This window comes from Gopherus evgoodei, chromosome 2, assembly GCF_007399415.2.
Source record: "Gopherus evgoodei ecotype Sinaloan lineage chromosome 2, rGopEvg1_v1.p, whole genome shotgun sequence".
NCBI lineage: Eukaryota > Metazoa > Chordata > Testudines > Testudinidae > Gopherus > Gopherus evgoodei.
The window spans coordinates 292091876-292116561 of NC_044323.1; the positions used below are offsets into that span (position 1 = coordinate 292091876).

At 44.4% G+C, this 24686-nt stretch overlaps 1 protein-coding gene across 11 annotated transcripts in view; it reads left to right on the top strand.

The window, feature by feature from the left end:
- The window catches only part of ADGRB1 (adhesion G protein-coupled receptor B1), a 376961-nt gene that overhangs the window by 286269 nt on the left and 66006 nt on the right, over window positions 1–24686 (top strand). For all 11 annotated transcript variants that reach the window (XM_030553892.1, XM_030553899.1, XM_030553900.1 and 8 more), the window contains 3 exons: window positions 9570–9673; window positions 17368–17470; window positions 22012–22162. In XM_030553892.1, the coding sequence (XP_030409752.1) occupies window positions 9570–9673; window positions 17368–17470; window positions 22012–22162 (358 nt within the window). The remainder of the gene's footprint in view (window positions 1–9569; window positions 9674–17367; window positions 17471–22011; window positions 22163–24686) is intronic.

Consider the following 24686-nt stretch of genomic DNA (forward strand, 5'->3'; position numbering starts at 1 on the left):
ATTGTGGGAATTGGAGATGAGTGGCCCCTCTCCTATGGTAACCGGGGCATTGTCCCTTCTGGATGTCAGGGCGCCAAATGGGGCTTCCACATAACACGCCGAAGGATGGGTGGGGATGGGTGGGTGGCTCTCAAAGTGATGGAGACCCAGTGTCCCTAGACTGCACATCTGGAAGTGGGTCCTTTGCTTCCCAGTTGTAGTGCTTGCCTTATCAGTCTCCAGATGAGCATCTCCTCGGGTATGGGCCAACCTGTCTCTTTGGTTTATTATAAAGGAGCACCTTCTTGTCATTTCTTCTTTTTTTTTTTAATAATATAACCCTTTTTTCCCCTTCCTCTGAGGAAATTGTCCTGGCGAGGCTGAGATCCTACATCAGCTGGTCGCTGTCTGACAGGGGCTTTAATTAGTTAAGAGGAAATAAAACAAAGGCTGCCTCTCTTGCTAAAGAGAAAAAAGGAAAGGAAAAAAAATCAACCTCGTAAACAAAGAAAAAACAGAATCCTGATCTGACTGGGACTGACCCTGTGAGACTTCCCATTCCTTGGAACATCACTTGGGCCCAGATCCTCGGAAGTACTGGTAAATTTTGCTGGGAGTTAGGTGCATAAATTCCTGTTAGGATCTGGGCCTTAATATTACCATTGAAGTCAGTGAGACTTCCAGGATCAGCCCCTTTATTCCAAACCATCTTCCCAAATTCTGCAAACATTCTGCAAACAGCACTGGGTTCAGTCTCTTCACGGTTGGGTAAACTTTTGCTCCTCCCTAGGGAGAGAGAATGAGTAGTATGCTGTTTCCTCAGATTGGGTCTTTCAGCTTAGTCCTTGCAGATAAGGTCCTGACCAAGGATATCCTACCTTCATATTTGTTCCATTCCTCTTTTATGATTTTATTCCACAGTGGAAGGGAAATTTGCCTTTAAAAGATTTTTTTATATTTCTCCATAATATTTATGCCTTAATATTTGAAATATTCTGGTACTCATTTAAATGTTATATATTTTGACCCTTTTGGGAATATTAATTTCTAAAATTTCAGATTTCTTGTAATTTGTTTTGAAGTGGAATAGCTTTCCCTAATTTGGCTTATTATTATTACACATCACTGTTAAAAGATGTGATAGATTCATAGATCTCAAGGCCAGAAGGGGCCATTGTGATCATCTGGTCTGACCAGCTGCATAACACAGGCCATAGAACTCCCCCAGCACAATTCCTAGAGCAGGTCTTTTAGAAAAACATCCCATCTTGATTTAAAATTTGTCAGCGATGGAGAATCTACCACCATCCTTGGTAAATTGTTGCAATGGTTAATTATTCTCACAGTTAAAATTTTACACCTTATTTCCAGTCTGAAATTGTCTAGCTTCAACTTCCAGCCATTGGATGGTGTTAGACCTTTCTCTGCTAGACTGAAGAGCCCATTATCAAATATCTGCTCCCCATATAGGTATGTATGGACGGTAGTTGGAGTCACCTCTTAACCTTCTCTTTGTTAAGATAAATAAATAGAGCTCTCTGAGTCTATCACTATAAGGTGGGTTTTCTAATCCTTTAATCCTCTCCAATTTATCAACATCTTTCTTGAGTTGTGGGCACCAGAACTGGACATAGTATTCCAGCAGTGCCAAATACAGAGAACATAAGAACAGCCATACTGGGTCAGAACAATGGTCCATCTCGCCCAGTATCCTGTACTCTGACAGTGGCCAATGCCAGGTGCTTCAAAGAGAATAAACAAAACAGGTAATCACCAAGTGATCCATCCTCTGTCATCCATTCCCAGCTTCTACAAACTAGGGATACTTCAGAGTATGGTTTTGCATCCCTGCCCATCCTGGCTAGTAGCCATTGATGGACCTATCCTCCATGAACTTACCTAGTGCTTTTTTTGAACCCCTGTTATAGTCTTGGCCTTCATGACATCCTCTGGCAAAGAGTTCCACAGGTTGACTGTACATTGTATGAAGAAATACTTCCTTTTGTTTGTTTTAAAACTGCTGCCTATTAAAATAATCTCTTTACTCCTACTCAAAAGCCCCCTCTTTATGCATACCGGGATCACATTAGCCCTTTTGGTCACAGTGTCACACTGGAAGTTCATGTTTTATCTACCATGACCCCCAAGTCTTTTTCAGAGTCACTGCTTCCTAGAATTGAGTCCTCCATTTATAGCCTACCTTCTTTGTCCCTGTTGTATACGTTTACAGTTAGCTGTATTAAAACACATACTATTTGCTTGTGTCAGTTTACCAAGCAATCTAAATCGCTCTGAATCAGTGACCTGTCTTTTTCATTTTTACCACTCCCTCAATTTTTATGTCATCTGCAAAGTTTATGAGTGATGATTTATGGTTTTTTTCCAGGTCACTGATCAAATGGGTTAACAAAAGACGATGCAAACACTTGGCAAACCTCAAACAAGACTGGAGACCAAGTATAGCTATTTATAGTAATAGATGGGTTAGAAAGAAATTTAGGTCAAAAAAAATAAAAAAGAATCACCCATTCATCCAGACTATCCTCACAGCTTTAGCCATTTTTTTTACATTCCTGTCACAGAGACCCTCTCCCTTAGCGAATTTCATTAATAATGAGGTATGTATCTCTAGGAAATATCAAAGTGACTATTCCTTGTGGACAAGAACTGAGATTACTTAACTTTGACAGCTGTTCTTGGGTCCTGATTTAAAATCATACCCAAAGCTATGTAATAATGTAAATAATGTAAAGATACTGTAATTTCAGTATGTAGATATCAGACATTTTATTGTGAAATCTGGATACAAGATGGCTCTGTCTAGACCTGTAATCATGTTTGAGGAGTTGACCCAGGAGCAAACTGGAATAAAAAGTTTAATTTCTAAGATACATACAGTTTTTACTGAAAGAGATATTGATAAGAAAACTACCCAGATAAAAAGATAGAAGAGAGATTTGAATGAAGAAATTCATCTGGATAAGTGGTCTTTATGTGGGAGATCTACATCTTCAATTTGTATAGCTAATGATGATTTTTTTATTAATTATTATCTAGATGGCATTTGACTTCAGTTAAAAACCATCAAATTTTTGCTAGTAGGAAGCACTTCATTGGAGTGGTTGCAGGGAAAGGGGAACATACTTGCATGTGTGGTGTATCCAAGAAGTAGACAGTTTGGGGAGTAAATTATTAAAGGGTTTCGTCTTACTGCAAAATGCCGGCATCCTAAAGAGCCTTTTCCTGATTATCTAATGCTTCAGTAAAATATCTATATGTTAAACAGAATGACAAATTACTTTCTTTTTTATTATCAGAAGGGTATCCATGTCAGTCTGTATCCGCAAAAAAATGACGAGGAGTCTGGTGGCACCTTAAAAATTAACAGATTTATTTGGGCATAAGCTTTTGTGGGTAAAAAAACCCTTCTTCACTTTAGACCACTATTTCAGTCAAAACCAGCACATGTTCATCTACCCAAGCTGGAAATTACACCTCCCAGCTGTATCCCTAATATCCTCCCTTGCCAAAACAAAACTCTGCCAAAGTCACACTTTTCCAATAACGTGCACGTTTTTTGCACGTTATTGGAAAAGTGTGACTTCTCCGATGGAATTGTGGTATAGGAAAATAAGGACTGTCCTAGTAATGGAAAAACTTGGCACCAAGTACGTACATAAGAGAACACCAGAAAAAGGATTGGTGTTTAGAAATTTGTTCACCATACTCAGAGAAGGAGGGCTCCCGCTGTCATCAAGCCAGCATTTTTAGCCAGATTCTTCGGTTATTAACCTGATCCTGGGTAAGTAATAAGCAATGTACAACGTAGTAAGTTAACCTTCTATTTTAACTTTGCCTGAATAAAAAGTGTTTTGTTTTAAATGAGGGGAAGGGTCCTGCTGGCAGGGTGTGGAAACAAGCCAGCTCCTGGCACTTTTTGTAGTAGTAGATGTTCACCGCAGTGTCCTTGGCCAAAATTTATCCTCATCCTATTCCCTTCCACCCTAGTGGTGACTGCTTTTCTGTGGGGCTGGGATTGGGTACAATAGCTGAAAAGTGCTTTGGGATCCTGTGGATGAAATAAATGAAATCATTCATTTAGTGCTACGACAGACCCCTCGGTTTATGAAACTCATTCCACAGGGAGAGACGCAGTATGAAAATGTGGATGGGTGGCCGAAGGTTTTAGGACATGAAATTAGAAGAGATTTGTCACGTGGATGGGGGATTTGTCAGTTTCGGGGGTAAGGATTTGTCGTTTATACATGAAGATTTGGTAATGTTGGAATGAAGCTTTGGCAGAGTTTTGTTTTGGCAAGGGAGGACATTAGGGATACAGCTGGGAGGTGTAATTTCCAGCTTGGGTAGATGAACATGTGCTGGTTTTGACTGAAATAGTGGTCTAAAAATATCCATGTAGCTGTGATGGCAGGTGTGGTGGTTCAGGCTTGCCACCTGAGTATGTACCTATTTGTGGCATGGTAGTTAGATCAAAGCTAGTGCATGTACCCGTGTACATCTCCCCAAGCTAGAAATCACACATTCAGCTTCAGTGTAGACGTACCCCTAGGAAGGGGTTTCTTTGGTTTGAGGTTCCTGTCCTCAACTGAACTGTACAACTTTGTCGTACTGCAAGTCCAAGTTTTACGGACATGGAAGAGACATGTCAAAACTGGGACTGGCTGATGGAAATCAGGACACAGATTCAGCTCTTAGACCTAATTCCCTCTAAGCCATGCAAGGATGCAGGCCAGCCTGCCAAGCTGTCACTTCCCCACAAGGGCCAGTAAGTCAAGTATGAGTTCACCTTGAGGGAATGTCCTGGTTTACAAAGGCTTGAACATGTGTGAATTACCTTCAGTCTGCTTCACTCACTGAAGAATCCAGGATCCTAAGCAAACACTCTCCCTCACTTAATGTAAAACACAAACATTGCATTAGTTCACTGCCAGCTCTGAGGCATATCCTGAGGGGGCATGGGGGAGGGTTGTTTTTAGTACAACTTCCTAGACTTGTCTTTTCTCCTGGCCACATGAAGATTCACTTAAATGAGACTGCTTAAATAGCATGTGGCACTTGCTGCAAATCCCTGGCCATCATCGCTCTGTGTAGCAGCCAGGGGGGGCTGCTATGACAGAGAATGTTGCAGGGGGTAGTAAGAAAGCAGTCCAGGAGGACATTTAACTAAGGTAATGATATGGTGCCTGTTATCTACTCGCACTCTTTCATGTACTGATCCTCGCAGTGTTCCAGGGCAGGGCTAGAACGCTGTTTTACTAATGAGGAAGTGAGGCACAGAGAGACCAAGTTACTTACCCAAGGAGACACAGAAAGTCTGTGGCAGGCCAGTGAATTGAACGCTGCTTTTGCAAGGCACAAGGCAATGGCCTAATCACTGGACCACCCTTCCTCTCTGGAAAGAAGGCTTCACATTGTTATCAAAAGAAGTGCCCTTCCCAGATTTGTTTTTGTGGGGAGTGGTATACAAAGCTTCAGCACTGAAGGGTATAAACACCCAGGAAGGGAGCGGAATTATCCAGGATGGCCCCAGGGAGTGCAATAGTTTGAGATAAATCCCCATTGAAGGTAATGGGAAGATTCATCCTCCTTTCAGTGGGCTTTGGATCAGTCCCTAACGGCAGCAGAAATAATGGGATGAAACTGAGCAAAAGCAAGGTTGAAGGCCAATAAATATTTCCCGATGGTGAGATCTGTTGACTGCAGCTGGGTCTCCCAAGGAGGAGCAGTGGGAGCCCCATCACTCAAGTCATTTCTAAATAGAAACGGCGAAGCCCTGGAGCAGATACCATTCTGCCACAGCTGTGAGTGACGGTGGTACTTGAGTTAGGAGATTCCTGGACTACACTGAAAAGAGCTGGAGCTTGGTTTCACTTTCTAGGCCATCTCCCACTTATGTTTTCAAACAAGCACCTTTGTGCTGTCTCCCAGGCTGCCTCTCACGCTTGAGAGAAGCTCCCTGTAGACATCTGCAAAGCCAACTCATTGTCCTCCTCAAAACTCTCCTTTGCCACGAGGCACAGTCAGGCTGCTGGTGTGCTGAGACCACTGCCTATCATGCTAACTCATATTATCTCGTTGGTTGTACTGCCCCATCTCGATCTTTCTGAGGTCTCTTGCCTTATACTCAGGGTACATTTACACTTACAGCTGCACTTAGAGTGCAGACACTGCATGCCCAGCTAGCACAGGTATCAATAGCAGGGTAGACACTGGGCATGGCTTAGGTGAATGAAGTAGAATAGAGTTACTTCCACACCTAAGCCCCCAGGGTTTATACCATACATGGCGTGCTAGATACCCAAGCAGTGCCACTTCTACACTGCTAGTTTTAGCAGTTGCATCCCACTGTCTGGCCACTACCAGAGCCTTTCCCTACTGCAGACGAAGGCTCTGGCAGTGGGGAAGGGCACTGGGCCAGATCCTTTCCCTGCTGTCTCCCCCCTGCCAGTCTTTTCTGCTGCATCCCCAGTGCCAGAGCCTTTCTCTGTGCATGTAGATACACCCTGTAGTGACAAGCGAGGATGCAGACTGCCTTTCACTGTGGTGCGTGGCTACATGTATGGTGCCTGCACTTTGCGTGCTGCTATGAGTGTAGACGTAGCCTTAGATTGTCAGAGATCATCTTCATTGTTGCTGTTCTTTTTCTGTGCTTGTACAGTGCCTAGCACAATGAGGCCTGGATCCCTGGTTGGGGCTCCTTGGAGCTTTGGTAGTAACAAATGATTCATAATAATAAGGAGCTGGAAGCAGGGCATTCTTCATGAGGCCCTTAGACTCTGGAATTCACTACCCCACATGGTGGTCAGCCAGAGATTGATTTGTTAACCTGAGAGCATATGGCAAAGCACATCTGTTCTTACAAGCATTTCAGGAAGAAGGGAGGTCTAGTTGGTGGTTGATGTAGACGTCACGTTGATTGGAACCATAGGACGGGTTTGATTTTTAGGTTTTTTCAGAGGTTTCTTTTCACTGCAGTGGATTACTGGTAATTGGTTACTTGTTTAGTTGGGACACTGAGATATTGCATTGCTGATATTGATACTTGTGAGTGATCATTATGTGTTTTTGATGAGTAAGAGGTGACTAGGGCTAGGGGCTAGGGGCTGCAGAGATCTAAATTATGAGAGAAACAGCTGTTAAACTGCAGTGTATAATGATGGGTGAATTTCTCAAAGGTCCTCATCCGAAGCCTGTTGAAGTTAATGGAAAGGCTCCCATTGACTGCAGTGGCTTTTGGAACAGATCCCAGATCCAGAATCTCATTTAGGTTGAGCATCCAAAGGTTTGGACGCTTCTCTAAAAGTTTATCCCAAACTCTTTGGGCTGGAAATCCTGCAAAATTTCCCCTGGGGTCTCTAGTATGTTCTGGTGGGGGTTCAGTTTATAAACACTTTGAGACGGGTCTTGCTCTTCATTAATGCCTCTAATTAGAGCCAAAATGTGCTCTTGGCCCACAGCAAAGAAACAAAACAAGCAAAAAACCATCACCCAGCATTTTCAAACTGCAAGGATGATTCAGAGCAGGTGCAGTTCACCTCTGGGCAAAGGTTCAGCTCAGTTCTCATTTGATCCAATCTGGTTTGCTTGTCTCTAGTTAGCAGAGTGAATTGCAGAGTTAACCGCATGCGGACTATTTGTCTGTGAGGGCTGCCTGTTCCTGTCCCAGATCCAGCCAGAGCCCAGTGCTGGGGGATGTTTATGTCAGAATCCACCTCATTTCAACAGCTGTAGCAATAAACATGAATACCAGAAAACCTAATAACGTCCTTGTCCCTGGCCTCACACCCCCACAAGCTGCCTCAATTAGTTCAATCACAAAGGATCATTCGCCTCTGTCATCAGCATTGTGGATTTCTGCTAGCTGTTCTGTATTCATTCTAAGGAGGGAGCATTGACATGGATAGCATGGAGCATGGTGGATAAAGAACACACAACAGAGAAATACACAGTGTAGTCTGGAGAAGGGGAAGTTTTGCCATCCATGATCTGGAGAACCAGATTAGGAGAAGCCACTGTGGAGCACTTGGCACTTCAAGAGCACATGGCTGACAGGAGCGGTGGGTTTACACATCAAGGGAGAGATATTCCTTTCTCCCATCCCCAGTCATGTCTTCTCCAGCTATGCTAAAGGCTGGTGAGGTCTAACGCATAGGATGAACTACCCACACAGGTTCTCCCTCCCATGCCCTCCACCACCAAACCTTTTTGTCTGTCTTGCCGTGTGTTTACCCTCAAAGTCCCTGCTCATGGGCAGTGTCTGGAAACCAGTGAGACCACTTGCTATTTGACCCAATAAAGGTCTCAAGCAAAAAACACATCAATGTTTAATAGGCCCCCACACTTCCTTCTGCATGAATAACAAGCCAAATTCATCCCTGGTCTACCTCCCTTGCATTCAGTACTGTTACATCTGCAATGAGTTTGGCCTCACGGAATTTAAGACAATCCTTCGATGCCACAGCCCAGTTTTGACCAGCCAAGTGGTAGGTCCACCAAATGGACTTGGTCACACAGGAGACCAGTTCATACCATTTTTATCCCTGTCTTGGATGAATTACTAATTGCTAGACTCCTCCCTTTCCTTTCATGAGTGAAATTAATTTTGTCCCCCCTCCCCACTATGTGGCAGGAGAAGAGTTACAGTTGAACTGAAAAATTAGAAGAGCAAATTCTTTTCTTCAAGGATGAGACCGTGGCACCTCCCAGACTGAACATCCAGGAATCAAAACAATATGAGAACCAAAGCATAAGCATGAAAGGAAGTTTGGGGCAAATGGAGGAACTCAGGAGGAGGAAGTCACCATAATATGACCATCTTCCCCTGCTGTGGTCTCCGATGTCAGCTTAGGATTTGTGTGTTGGCTATGAAATGAGTAGCTAGTTAACTCCTTTCTTTTCCCAGGTGAAGGGCCAGGAGGGAGGTGAGGGAGCAGGGGCGGGAGGGATCCTGTAATTTGGCTGAATTCCCTCCAAGTGGACCGGCTTGCTGTGCATAGGAAGAGACCCGGGGGGCAGCTGAGGAAGGGTGGTGAAACATTGACCATTCCAGCTGGATGTTATCACCGAGTTTATTTATTTATTTTCCTCTTCGCTTGTTTTGTCTCCTTGCCTGCCAGATGGTGCTTTCTAATTGGTGGAAGATTTTCACCCTCTTCTCATCCTCCGAGCTGCAATGATAGCAGCTCCCAGAAGAGCTGATTTGTAAACCTGAGAGTGTGTGGACCGCCTGCTGTTATTGCCTCATTAACCCTCTCCGAAGCCTCCTGTTAAAGTTGAAGGGCCCAATTCTCCTCTGTCAGACAGCACTTTCACACTGTTTGTCTCATTGACTTCACTGGAATTACTCCTGGTTTACACCAGTATAAGTGAGAATAGAATCAGGCCCGATGAGAGGCTGGTCAACCAAAAATGTGTCTGTTTCTCACATCTTGTTTGTTTGTTTCAGTTTGATGTGATTGCCAGGTCAATTGACATGTGCTCAGACAATTGTGGGGGAAAGATCTTGTTATGAAACCGAGCTGGTAGCACTTGCTGAGCGTCCTTTTTGTCTCTTGTTTTCTCTTTTTCAGAATATGGAAAAAGTGCTGGTCCCATCTGTCACATTAATCGTAGGCTGTGGAGTATCTTCACTGACGCTTTTGCTCTTGATTATCATTTACGTCTCCGTCTGGAGGTACAGATTTCTTTCTCCACTTTTCTCATGGGGTGCAGCAGCTGTCATTTGGTCTGGGTGGATTCTGGAGGTTCTGTTCTCCTGTTGTGGATGTTTGGGTATCGGAGGCAGAACCATTTTCTGATGAGCAGGTGCTGAAGGAAGTGGTGTTGGTGGCTTAGTAGGTGACATTCTCTTCTCTGGCATATAACCCTGTATGGTGCTGGCTGGAGAGGCAATGGAGCTATTGCCCTGAACACTTGAGTCATAGACATTAACATTTTCAAAAGTGACTTGCTGTCTTGGGTACCTTTGTTCTTGGGTGTCCACTTTGAGACACTTTAAGAGGCCTGATTTTCGAAGGGCGGTTGCTCAGCACTTTCTAAAAATCAGGACTCTTTAAGGTGTCTCAAGTTGGAGATGGGCAAAATCGAAGCACCCAAAATCACTAGTCACTTTTGAAAATGTAAGTCCTAATGATCCCACAGCAATTTTCATAAACTTAAGGGTATTAAAACTGAATGTCCTGGCCTAATCCCAATTTGTATAGCTATAGTCTGTCTGCCTAAATTCTCCCTTCAGTTTCAAATATGGGATTCTTCTTCACTTTGTGTTGAATAGGGTTACTGTTCACTGTTAAACAGCTGCTGTGTACCACCCTAGAAGTAGCTGCATTTTTGTGGTGGCTGTGACTCCTTAGTTTGATTCATCCAAGGCCTACACTGGCATAAAGTCTCCAGAGGAAAAACCCCACCCAAAGCCCAGGTCATAAGGTGCATGTAACTCTGTAGATTTTAAGGCCAGAAGGGACTTAGTCTGTCCTCCTGCATAGCACAGACCATTGAACCTCACCCAGGGATTGCTGCATTGTGCCCAACAACTTGTGCTTGAGGTAGAGTATATATTTTAGAAAGTCCTTGCTATAAAGACTCCAAATTACAGAGAATGCACCACATTGCTTGCTAAACTGTCCCAATTGTCAGCTACTCTCACTGTTAATAATGTACACCTTATTTCCAGCCTGAATTTTTTAGCTTCCGATTCCACCCGCTGGGTCTTGGTATGCCTATGCCTGGGGAGTGAGTCGAGGTGAGTTTGAGGTGAATGTTGGGGCTAGTTTGTAGCAAGATTGGGCCTCTGTTTTATACTTAACCAGAGGCTGAATTTCCAAGCAAGCCAGCTACTGCAGGAGTTTCCAAGTGAGCCTGCAATTCAAGTTTGTCTAGGTTAAGAAGCCCTCTATGATCAGAAAGTTTCTCCCTATACTTACAGACTGTGATCAGATTGCCTCTTAAAGTCTGATAAGCTAAATGAATTGTGAGGTTCTTTAATCACTCACCATAAGGCAGGTTTCCAGATCTTGAATCCCACCTCTGTACCTGCCCCATTGTTTCAACATCCTTTTTAATATGCGGACCAGAATGGGACACACGCAATCTCCCCCGTGTTATATGCAGAGGTAATATCCCCTGCTTAACATTCCTCTATTTATTACAAATCCCAGGATGAGGTCAGCCCTTTTAGCCACGTTATCTCATACAGACAATGGGGAGTGCTCAGAAGTGGATCCAGCTGCATTATTCCTATGTCATTACCATCCAAGCCCAGGAACTCTGCAAACCTGGCCTTTTGCCAGTGCGTGGGAAAGAAGCTTCTTGTTATAACAACGTTCTACCCACATGGTGTTCTGTGGAGAGCACTTACTGGAATTCAGCTGCTTTGTGGAGATTTAGCTGAGAATTTCCCATGCAGACTTTTGGACAAAGGCAGCTGGAGCATGTGTGTGTAGGCTCAGCTTGAAAACCAACCTGTTCTCATGAATAGATTCACCAAGGCTGATAATTTGGAAGCATTCCCAGAGTTTTGCCCAACTAAAGTTTGCTTCTGTATGGGAAGGCAGAGAGAGGGAACAGGAATGGGAACAAGAGGGAGGAAGAAGTTCAGGACTTTTGGAGAATGGGCCAGATACCCGAAAGAACATGAAACAATCCTCGGGTTCTCAGTCAAATCCTCAGAAGCTGTTTCCCCATACTGATACATGTCAGGCTATCAATGAGAGTGACTTGGAGCTTTTTGGCTCGAGTGACCAGTTCAGATACAGTCAAACTGGCAGAACGTGGTTCCAAACTGAACATTGTTACTGTCTGATGGGCCATTTGGTGATCTGTTGGTGGACTCAGTCTAGTTCCTGATGGACAGATGGTGGCAACCCTCACTCACCCCCTCCACAAAGGGTACACCACTCCCTTTGTTCACAGCTTTGACAGAGCAGCCAGTAACTTAATGGGCCATGGAAACTGAACTACCTCCCTGTCCCCAGCAGTGGTTCCTCCTGGTTAGGCTTGGAGATGCAGCCTGCTTGTAGTCCATGTGCTCTACATGTTCTCTGGGTAAACAGAGGACGTCTCTGCCCAGAACAATCCATCCTGAGCCTTATATCTGTGCAGAATTCTCTCAAAAAATGCCCCACTAATGGGCAAAGCCAAGGGGAATAGATGGTAGGGAACATTCTGCCCTGGCTGGGGATGGGCCAGGTGATCTAATCCTCTTGCAAAGCTCTGATTGTTGTGACTCCTTTTCCTCTGCTTCTTGATGCTTAGGAGCATTCGTGAATGTTCTAGTGTGTTTTCCATCCCTGACCTCCATGTTGTGCAGCAAGCCACTGAGCTGGAGTGACCTTTCCATACCACCATGATCAATGCTCTGTATTGATTAGCTCTCCCACTGCTGCTCTCGTCAGCCAGAAAAGCCTAGGCCTCTGTGGTTTGCCGCTGATGGCTGTTTAAAAGCTACGTCTGTGTCTTTCTGCAAGATATCAGCATGAGTTTGTCTCACCTCTTGCTCCTCACAGCTGAGTGTAATTTTTGTGGCTGTCAGTGAACTGCCAAGGTGCTCCTGCCTCCTGTTGCACGCTCACTCTGCTTTAAATCCAGTTGTCTTCCCTTCACTAGAGGTGCTCAGATACGATTGTGGGGGGTCATACGAGATAGAAAGTGTGGCTACTATCTAGTGGATGGATGGAAGGAAGGAAGGAAGGAATAAGCATGGTTGTGTGGCTCTCCCTGCAGCTTGGAGAAGCTGGAGCTATGGTTCCCAACTGCCTCAAAGTTGACAGGCTTTGCCTCATCAGAAGCACCCTGGAGTATCATGACGTGTGATCTCCTGCACGGTAGTGGGTGATAAAGTAGTGTTTAACATCAAGGAGAGGAATGTGCAGTGGCCCTCAAGCAGTGGTGTGGGTGCTGTGCCGCGGCACCCTTTGAATGTGGTGTGTACGTAGGGTAGGTAGAAGAGAGCAGGCCCCTGATATCCCCTCATCTCAGTATTTTCGGAGTCCACAGAGAGTCAGGTGGAGTGCGGGCCTGAGGGGATGACCGCTGCCTTGTGGGTTATTCTAGGATGAGGGCAATGACAAAGGCATGGGGAGTTTGTTTCTGCAAGGATGAAGCTGTGGTAACCGAGATACTGGAGTAAGGTAGAGATAGTCACCGCTAATGCAGAGCTCAATGGCCAGGACTTCATTACAGATGAGCTGCTCATTTCATGACTAACCATCAGCCAAGACTTGCCTAAGGTTGACAGCTTTGGGGAATGCAGGACAAATTTGCCTTGATCATAGGCACCTGGGCCTCATAGTCCATTGCCCTGTACCTTGTACCATCACTTACAATTGGTGCAGAATAGGTGTAGTGGGAACAGGAACATTTACAGCCAATTGGATGGTTGTAGGTATTGCAGGGTCTTGGGGAATCAGGACCATTCTCTGGGGTTATGTCAGGCTGTGAAGTTGACAAGATGATTATGAGGATAATAATAATAGTAATGGAAGACTTCTGTTCAAACAGACTGAATCCCAAAAAGCCCTGGACTGTGGGACTCAAGAATCAGGATCACAATTTCCTGTCTTGAGCTCAAGGAGAAAAAGAGAGTTGACGTTGATTACAGTCATACAGCATGTAATTTTTGATCCAAGGAATTTAAAGCACTTTGCCAATATTAAGCAGCTCACCCAGTATCACACCAATGGGAATGAAGCCCAGGAGACCTGTCTTCATGCTCTGATCATTGTACATTGCCTCCCTAGCTGGAAGACCAAGAAGAGAGTATGCTTATTCCTGAGCATATGCCACAGAAATAAGGGAGGTTCCTCCTTTCCCCCACCCCAACCCTCTTTCCCTTGGCTGTGAACGTCCAGATAACTTCCCATCCAGAGTATGTATTTGCCACTGCTCCATGGTTTGCATGATTATCATTTGCTCTGTGTGTGCTCTTTACCATGACTCAAAGCTCTGAGTTTTCCTCTCTGTGCTGTCTCTCTCACCCCGCCCTGGGAATGTCAGAGATAACCCACCAGATGGCCATAGCTTCCCCCATTGCCCTCTGAGAACACATTGCCCTGTCCCAGGTAGACAGGAGAGAAAAGGGTGCTGGGCACCAGGGATTTGGGGAAGTGGAAAAGGAAGGCTTTTCCAAAATACATGGCTTGCTGCTGCAGCATCTGCGTCACCCAGTCTAACAATGCAGTTGTTAGATTGTGTCTGCATGTGTGTGCTTAGTTTTAGCATCTGCTTTTGCTGCCACGGAGCAGCTTCCACTGTGCTTGTGGCAAGTGGAGAGCTTGACCCATTTACCTCATATGTCTTATGGCTAATTTATGTCAGACACAGGGAGACTTGGGAATTCTTCCAGGATTGGTACTTGGCATTGGCAGGAAATGGTGGAGCAGGGCCGTCCGGGGAGGCGGGGGAGGCAAGTGGGGCAATTTGCCCCAGGCCCCACAGAGGCCCTGCGAGCCCTGGCCCAGAGGCTGTCTGGGTCTTTGGCGGCATTTCGACGGCAAGGAGGCCTTTCAGTCACTCCGGGTCTTCAGCGGCATTTCAGCAGCGGGGGGCCCTTCAGTGCTGCTGAAGATGCATAGCGACTGAAGGGCTCCCCGCTGCCAAAATGCCGCCGAAGACCCGGACTGCCACTGGGTGAGTACAAGCACCGCAGCTCCCCCACTTTGCCCCAGGCCCCCTGAATTCTCTGGGCGGCCCTGTGGTGGAGCCAAGACAATTGGCAGCATCCTCAGTGGTCCTTGATGTCTACTGTTTCCAGGTAGAGTAGAGGTTCCCAATTCTCCCCTCTAATTCCCCAGACTATTCTCCTTTCTTCTCCCATGCCTATATCCCTACTGTCATGTAAATTACCTTGTCTCCCCCAGCTCTACAGTTCCCTCTTAGCCTTTACAAGGGCTGAGATAATATTGAAAGCCAATTTTCCCCTACTGTTACTCACACCTTCTTGTCAGCTGTTGAAAATGGGACATCCTGATTATCACTATAAAAGTTTTTTTTCTCCTGCTGATAAGAGACCACCTTAATTGATTAATCTTATTACAGTTGGTATGGCAACACCCATTTTTTCATGTTTTCTGTGTATACATATCTTCCTACTGTATTTTCCACTGCATGCATCCTACGAAGTGGGCTTTAGCCCATGAAAGCTTATGCACAAATAAATGTGTCCTGGGTTAAAAGGAGCTTCTAGGGAGCAATGTGTTGGGAGAAGTATGGTCTGTGGCTGCTAAGTGGAGGGACCAGATTGGAGCTTCTAGGCAAAGTCAGGCCAAACTCGCTCACTGCCCTTTGCCAGGCCCCCACCCCCAATCCATATAGGTTCCTTGTTCCACCACCCTCTGTGGCAAGGTGCTGCCTCCTGCTTCCTGTGTGCAGCAGCAGAGGGTTGGTGGTTCAGAGCTGGAAACTGTAGTGGTGATTTCTTGGCATGGAGCACATCTGTGCTGAAAGAGGGGGATGCTTGCTCACTAGAGCCTTCCAGAATATTTGCATTGAGACACAGGCCGGATTCACCTCTCAGTGAACCCAGCACCAGTGTGTGTCAACATTGCGCCTAGACTGGAATGGGGAGTCAGAGAGCCTGGAGACTGAGCTGAGGTGAATCTGAGGTGGATATTGGGGAAAGATTGGACTCAGTTTTCAAGGGAAACTGAATTTCTGAGCAAGCTGACTGCAGGCTGGAGTTTCCAAGAGAGGCTTTACGGGGGGAGGATGAGTTTTGGGAAAAGTTGGCTGAGGGCCTAGTTTCAGTGAGAACTTGAGACCTGAGTCTCAGAGAAGTTTGGGCTGATGGCTGCTTTCAACATAAACCCAGTGACTCTCAGTGTCACAGTAGCACAGCTGGAGTTCACGCTGAGCCTTTATATTTGCCTGAACGCAAAACGGAAAGGGAAGTGAAGTGGAGTTGAAGGATGCCGCTGTGTACCAACAGCAGATGGTCCCACTCAACACAGCCCGGGCACCTGGAGCAATGAGCAGCGAATGCTGATTTGCTGGGCCAGCAAGGAATCCAGAACTCTGGACACAAAGCCCAACATATTTACTGTTGCCCCAAATTAGTCACTGATATTAAATGACTAGGCAACATGCTGGAATACACACTTTAGAGAGAAATCCTTACTCTCTAATTTCCATGGGCCTGAGGTCCTGTTTCTACTCAGGCAAACGCCCACCAATGTCAGTGGGAGTACTTGGATCAGTAAAATGACTCGTGCATGTGAGCATGGGACTGGGCCCTAAATCGATTGCTGAGTAAAGCAGTCACTTTCTCTTTTGTGCGTTTTGTTCTGTTTTCTTTTCTTTTTATTAAGTAATTAAAAATGTACTGAGAAATCTCCCCCCAGTAATGAGCGAGTTTAATTAGATTGCACACACAATTCAGGAGCAAGGCATAGCTGTGCTGTGCTTTGATAATCAGAATGGAGTAATGACTTGAGGCCGGGAGGTGCTATAGTCAAGAGTTGTTACTGTGGATTCCTAGAGTCCAGCGCCAAAATCCTTACTCAAACACCTACACGACTGGCCTGTTTTTTGAGAGCATTCGTGCCCCCCAACTCCTGTGGAAAGGGTATCAGCAGCACCTCTGGAAACCAATCAATGATTATTTTCTGTTTCAAGGACACCTTGTCAGGTTAAGCAAAGGGGGGAAGTTGATTTTCAAGCAGTTTGTTGAGAAAATGCATTTATTTGTAATATCCTTGTATAGCCTGCATGCCTGTGGCTCTGTGACTGATTTGGAAATCTTAGCACGTCTGCGTTGTTGTTTAAAGCTGCTTTTCAAGGCCCCTTTCTCATCATTTGAACTGAAGAGAACTTTTAGCGCTTAACAAGTTTCAGAAAAGGTTTAGACATTTATGTGAATAAAAACAGCATCTGTACTGACAGTAGCTAGGATAAAAATTACAGGGGCTTTCAATCTTTGTCCTACAGGGAGCCAGCTGATCACTACCCTGGGGTCAGGAAGAAACTTCACCCTCACGTAGTGTAGCATTGTACAATTGGGGTCCTGTGCTTTCCTCTAAAGCATCCAGCTTTTGCCACTGGCAGAGACTGAGTATGCCACTAATTTGTCAGCTCATACACTTCTAACAGTTATATTCCTGTCTCATCTAGGAAGATAGCATTGTCTAGTGGCTAGAGCAGTCTGGCTCTGCCACTGACCTGCTGTGTGACCTTTTGGGCAAGTCCCTATACCTCTTTGCCCTCCCCCCTCCTTTGTCTATGGAGATTATAAAATCTTTAGGGCAGGGACTATCTCTTACTAGGTATATATACAGTGCCTGGCACAATGGGGCCCTGATCTGATTGCACCCTTTAGGTGCTACTGTAATACCAATTAAAATACAATAGTCTCCCCCTCCTCTTTTCTCTTTGCAGATACATCCGCTCAGAACGCTCTGTCATTCTCATCAACTTCTGCCTGTCCATCATTTCCTCCAATGCTCTTATTCTGATTGGACAAACCCAGACCCGGAATAAGGTAGGAGACAAATTTCTTGTTCTCTGATTTAACATTAAGGTGATCTGTTCAGGCAGCTTTCCCCTTCCTCCCTCTTTGCCTCCCTCTGTTAATTAGCTATGTGTCAGAGACACGACTAAACGGCAGATTTCAATTTTCTCTCTTGGTCACTCCTTGATAATTTGGGAGCATCCTCAGGGCTTTCATGAAAAAACAATGTGATATCACATGGCTCAGCAAAGGAGCATGGTTGTTTCTAAGACTTTAGCCATTTTATCTTCGAAAAACTCAAAAAGACAGATGGGTGGAGGCGGATTGCAGAAACTCAGCACTGTAAATGCTTTGCCCTTCTTGGCTGGCTTTCATCCTCGGAGCTCAAAGTATATTGCAAGTGTGAATAAAAAGAACCTCCCCATACCCTTTCTAGTGCAGGAAAGTGTCATGAGACCCATTGTACACATTGCAGAGCTAAGGCCAGAGGGCCCAGCACCTCCTCGGTATTTAGATTTCAAATCAATGGGAGTCAGACACCTAAATACCTTGGAGATATGAGCCTGAGGGCTTACATGATTTACACAAGGTCACAGAGTGAGTCGGTGACAAAGTTGGAATACCCAGCCCTGATGTGGCCACTAAAGTACACTCCTTCTCTGTATTATCAAGGCAGGCTATCATAATGACTCTCTTTGCCAGCCAAAGCACTTCAATTTTCCTATTGGCACCTTTTATAATACCAACCAACTCTTATCATCCATCGCTCTGAAGGCACTTTACAGAGGGGGCCACTGTACTGTATTATCCCTATTTTACGGATTGGGAAACTAAGTCCTAAAGAGGAGAAGGGATTTCTCCAAAGTCACCTAGCAGGCTAGTGCCAGAGCCAGGACTAGAACCCAGGTCTCATAAGACCAATGCTGTCTATGCTGCCTCTTCCTGAAGCTTTATTACAGAGAAGCCCCAGGACTGAATGAGCAGTGGTGACTGACTAGCCTTTTGGTCCCTAGAGAGAGCCTTTCAGGTCAGTGTAGAGCACGTCTGGGGGCCAGGGTGGAAGACGTTTCCCTGCTGCTGCTGCCCAGGTCATACTTTCTGTGGATAAATAGAGGGATTCAGTCCCCAGGCCTGGAACTCTGGCTTCTCTCCCTAGTACGACGTGCGCTGCAAAAGTAAAGCAATAAACTTGCCGTCTTTGTGCATCGTGCATGGTCTGTTAAGTGGTAGAGTGGGGTGGGAGAGATGGAGAGAATGGCTTTGCAGGGGCTTTCACTGGGAACTTCAGCTGAAGCCAAGAGATGTGTGTGCCAGGGCCATGAAAAACAGCATCTCTCCAAGTTCCTTCCCATTTAATAAACCTGGAGGACAACAGCTGTGGCTCCTCTTTGGCTCTGGTCGCTAAACAATCAGTTTCATCCTGGAAAAAAAATGTCAACAATTTTGGCCGCTCTGTGCCTTTATTTAATTCTGTCCCTCTTCCGTGGAAAGTTACGGTCTAGTTTGTCCTTGGTGCTTTTGCTCCCCATTTTATGGATGTCCCTCATTGGAGCCTTTAGTGGGGGCTTCTGACTGTGATTGCAAGAGGCAGATTAGTTCTTTGCACATAAATATGCATGAAACCCCATAAATAGAAAGGTTTTTCTTGGATTTCCGCTCAGCCGTCTAGTCTCCAGTAGCGAAGAGAGAAAGAAACTATGCAGAGAAAAGGTTGGGGCTCCATGGAGTCTAAATTAGGGATTTATAAAAGCTGAATTATTGATGATGCAGCTTCTGAAAATTTGGCAAGGATTTGCAGCTCCATTTTCCCCCAAGGGTTTCTTTCGCATTGATTAGCTTCAATATTGTGAATTCATCGTTCATATCCACCTGTGGAACCCTAAAGGCCAGAATCTGATCCTATTTGCAAAATGCTTCGAAGAGGAAAATACTGGCTAGGGGCTAAATAATTGTTAGGTAATACAAAAAGAATCAGCCCTGCTTTATCCAGTCACGCATTCATGTCTGTGAGTTTATTAATATATTGTAGGCATGATTATGTGGTATTAATTAGGACTCCATTAATAAAGAACGAAAGGAGGGTGATGTAATTAATGCAAATTGACATGGGTTTATGGAAAATAAATTCTGTCAAACTAACTCGATATCATTTTTTATGAAATTACAAGTTTGGTGGATACATTTAATTGTATTGACATAATATAGTTAGATTTCGGTTAAGCATTTGACTTGGTACTGCATGGCATTTTGATTAAACAACTAGAATGATGCAAAGTTAATATGGCACACATGAAATGGATTAAAAACTGGCTAACTGATAGGTCTCCAAATATAATTATAAACAGGGAATTGTCATCGAGCAGGTGTGTTTCCAGTGGGATGTCTCAAGCACTGATTCTTGGCTCTATGCTATTTAACATCTTTATAAATCACTTATAGAAAATGTCAAATCAGTACTGATAAAGTTTGCAGATGACACAAAAATTGGGAGAGTGGTGAATAATGAAGGGGACAGGTCACTGATTCATCATAATCTAGATCATTTGGTAAGCTGGGCACAAGCTTAAAACATGCATTTTAATATGGCCAAGTGTAACTGTATACATCTGGGAACAAAGAATGTCGGCCATACTTACAGGATGGGGCAGTTTATCCTGGGAAGCAGTGATTCCGGAAAAAAATTGGGGGGTCATGGGGGATCAGCTGAACATGAACTCCCAGTGTGATGCTGTGGCCAAAAGAGTTAATATGATCTTGGGTTGGAAAAACAGGAGAATCTCTTGTAAGAGTAGAGAGATTATTTTACAGCATTATTTGGCACTGGTATGACCCCTGGTGGAATCCCGTGTCCAGTTTTGGTGCCCATTGCTCAAGACGGATGTTGGTAAATTGGAGAGGGTTCAGAGAAGAGCCAAGAGAATGATTAAAGGAGTAGGAAACATGGTATATAGTGACAGAGCTCAATCTATTTAGCTGAACAAAGAGAAGGTTAAATGATGTGGATCACAGTCTATGAGTATCTACATGTGGAACAAATATTTAATAATGAGCTTTTCAATCTAGCAGAGCAAGGTCTAGCTTGATCCAATGGCTGGAAGTTGAAGCTAGAGAAATTCAGACTGGAAATAAGGCATCATTTTTTAACAGAGAGGATAATTAACCACTGGAAGAATGTACCAAGGGGGACGGTGGATTCTCCATCACTGACAATTTTTAAATCAGGACTGAGTGTTTTTCTAAAAGACCTGCTCTAGGAATTATTTTGGGGCAGTTCTCTGGCCTGTGTTACACATATGGTCAGACTAGATGATCACAAAGGTCCCTTCTGGCCTTAAAGTCTATGAATCTATCTGTTGCAAAGGAAAAAAAAATCTTTTCTTCAAAAAGAGAAGTGTAAGAACCCTGCATGCGGTCTAGCAGAACAACTTGGTAAATTGGCTTGAGTAGCCATCTCTCCTGTGAAAGTTGCTGGTTTGAACCCAGCATGGTGTAGCAATGGAAAAAGGGTCTTGCTGTCTCAAGACTTCTTGATGAACAGTGAGTATGTCTGCGCTAGAGCTGGAAAGTGTAATTTCCACCTTTGGTTGACTTACCTGCTATTTATAGCTTGCGTGCTATAAATAGAAGTGTAGCTAGCAAGACATGGGCAGCGGGATAGGTGCCCCAAGTATTTTCCCACAGTCTCCCCAGAGAGGCTGACGGCTGAGTTGACCATAGAGAATCACATTCACTTTCTCATCCTTATACTTGGCCTTTTCCATGGTATGCTGGGGTGATGTAGCCATGAGGCAATGTGGGGAGAAGATTCCCCTTCAGCTCCCTATTTTGTAGATAAATGCAGGATTTCTTTCTCACTGGAAGCAGGAAATTCAGACCTGCTCAACTCCTCACTGTCTCCACTCCCCAGATTTTTATATTGAACTCTGACAAAGGTAAAAGTGCCTGGAAAATCTAATGCACCTCTTCGGGACGCTGGAAAATCTGGAAGCTAAACATCATTCTCTCTCCCAGATAAACTGTTGGCCAGGATGGCAAAATCATGCTGGCATAAGATGAAATCAGTAACATGGAGAATTTGTAGAATTGGCCAGAAAATAGTAACTTTCTTATGGGAATGATTTGGAATTTTTTCTGGAAAATGTTTAGTCAACTTTTTGAATTTTTGAAAATTTCACCCAGATCTACACGCTGTTTTGGGGAAAAAAATAAATACATAAATAAATAATTAAATCATAATCATAATCCTGATCCCACTGAAGTCAAGGACAAAAATCCCATTGACTCGGATAGGACAAGAATTCCTCCCCCCCCCCGGGATGCACTTGGACTCCAATTCAGCAAAACTCTTATGCACATGCCTAACTTTAAGCATATGCTCAAGACCCAGTGCCTTCGATGGGATGCTTAAAGTTCAAGCACCTGCTTCAGTGGCTTGCTGAATCAGGACCTTGAAGGTGAGGTGCATCTTTTCATTGCCTGACTCTGGCGAGCTTCCTTCTAGAATGCGGTTTGGAAGCTGTTCCCCTTCCCTGCTGCTAATCTCACCTGTGTCCCTTTCCTCCCATCTCCAGGTGACATGCACACTGGTGGCAGCTTTCCTGCATTTCTTCTTCCTCTCCTCTTTCTGTTGGGTGCTGACAGAGGCCTGGCAATCCTACATGGCTGTGACGGGCAGGTTACGGAACCGCATCATTCGCAAGCGCTTCTTGTGTCTCGGATGGGGTGAGAATGATGGGTCTGTGACTCAACAGTATACTGGAATCTAGGGTTTGCTGGGGGATTGGATCTCTTCACCTTCCATTCTCCCTATATGTTCCTCATCTTCCCTCTCTGTCTCATTCTCCCTCCAGGCCCTTCATATTCTCTCTCACACTCTTTTTCCCTCCTAGTGAAACAAGCTCTATAATTCTGTCTCCATGGCAGCAGGGTTTTCCATAGGCAAATCAACTATTAGGTTGGTGCAGATGTTTGCAGCTAATTTTTCTCCCTCTGTCTTTCCCGTATGTTTAATTTATTAGCCTTAAATGAAGCATTTTGTCGTAGAAATTAAAGGCAATAATGTGGCTTGGGCTTTCAAAAATGTTACAAGCTGGAGTTCGGAAAGAGCAACATCACAAAAATTGTGTCCAAAAGTGAGTGAAAAGCAGACACACGCACACAGACACACAGAAAACATTGCACTGTACTAGTGACTCATTTTACTACTGAAGTCAAAAACTTTTCCCGAGGCAGGATATTTTTGATACTTATAAAAGGACTTAACGTTTCAAGAAGCAGCCTCATGCCAGCATCTCAGCTCCTGGAGTAAGCAGATTCTTCGGCCACATGATAATCTTGCAGCTGACCTCCTTTTTTGTCTTACTTGGCTAACCTGACCTGGGCTCTTAGCTCTGATCCCCTTAGCTCTTGGGATTTCCTAGTGATATAGTTGTGAATAGAATATACCTCACAAGCTAAAGAGAGTAGTCAAAACCTACCAATGTCAAGGTGATAAGATTAGAAGCAGAGCATTTAAGGCCAGATTCTGCCCTTGGATGCACTCTTGCAATACCCAGTGGCCAGGAATGGAAACCATCCATATATGCAAAAGCAGAATCTCAGTTGTACTATTTGACAATATTTAAATAGCCCTTCCAGTGTATTTCTGTACATCCATTAACACTACTGCACCTCTGTAAGTAAGGCTAGGTTCCGCTTGTCATGGAGAGGAGTGCAGAGCAGCTCCAGCGTGGAAAGCATGAGTTTTCAATTAAATCTGTTACCGAGTTTATGAACTAAAATAGTTAAACGTGGAACCTTTAAAAATAAATATAGTGTGTGTGTGCGCGTGTGCGCGCGCACATATACAGACACACATACACACACACTATTTTATTACTCAAACCAGATGAGGGACATTGAATGAATTTAAGTAATCAGGGGCGGTTTCATTGTAATTAATAAATACTGGGGCACTTGACTATTTTAGATACCAGAGAGTTTTGGGCAAACAACTTTCACAAGCCTCAGATGGCTGCATTCATTTACAACGACAATAGGCATCATTCCACGTACTGCTGCAATGCAGCCACCTCTGGGCTAGATCACATTAGCTGATGAACAGTGCATGGTAACAATTCACAACAGATTAGGACAAGAAGTGAAGAAGAATGCAATGTCCCATTAATGCAGCAGGGAATTTTAGGTGTGTAGAAGGTAGGCAGACTTTGGTCACAACACCGAGACAAATAAGACCTATACTGAAACAAAAACATGTAGAAAACATATCTTTAAAAGCATAATTTCAAATAATGTACACTTCTGGCTCCAGAGGGAGGTGATTTTTCATAGCCATTTTCTTTTTCGGTTGGATTTCTGAATTGTTATTTTAAATTTCTTGCCAGATTCTCTGCTGGTGTCAACTAGTGCAGCTCCACTGGCTTCAATGAAACTGCATCAGTTTCTACCAGTGCTAAGTTTGGTCCTCTGCTTTCTCGTTGTTTCTCACTTGGATTTACACCTGCTGCTCATCCAGAAAAAAAGAGTCATCGGACTTTTAGCAAACACTAAGGGCTATGACCACTTAGGACATAGAGGGATGAATTGCTCCCAGAAAACAATTTCTTCATCAAATTTATCCCTTTTTAATACTGACAACTTGTTTGTGACTGTATTGTAATTTCCACTGTTATCCATCAAACGTTTGATGCTATCATAGTTCAGCCTCTGGGCTGTTCATTTCAAGTATTGCTTTGAGTATTTGATATTGCAGTATGCACACTGATCTTATTAATTGGATGTGTTGGTTACAGGCTATGATTATCTGGCCTGACTGGATGAGCAAAGCTCTTAGAGTCAATTTTTTGGCATAAACATTTGGAATTATGTTGTGGGGAGGCACCTAAGATTTAGTGGTCAAGAGTTGTAGGGAAAAAGAGACAAGAGTAGATGGGGTGGGGGAGTAGGGAAGTCTTTCCAAGCATCTTGTATGTTTACATGTGATCAGGCAATTCTAGTGGATTGCACCTGGAGATGTCAGGTGGGAAGCCCATGATCATGTAGCTGCTCCTAGAATCTCCCCATAGCTGCTTTCAACTATCTGAAGGGGCGTTCCAAAGAGGATGGATCTAGACTGTTTTCAGTGGTACCAGATGACAGAACAAGGTGCAATGGTCTCAAGTTGCAGTGGGGAAGGTCTAGGTTGGATATTAGGAAAAACTTTTTCACTCAGAGAATGGTGAAGCACTGGAATGGGTTACCTAGGGAG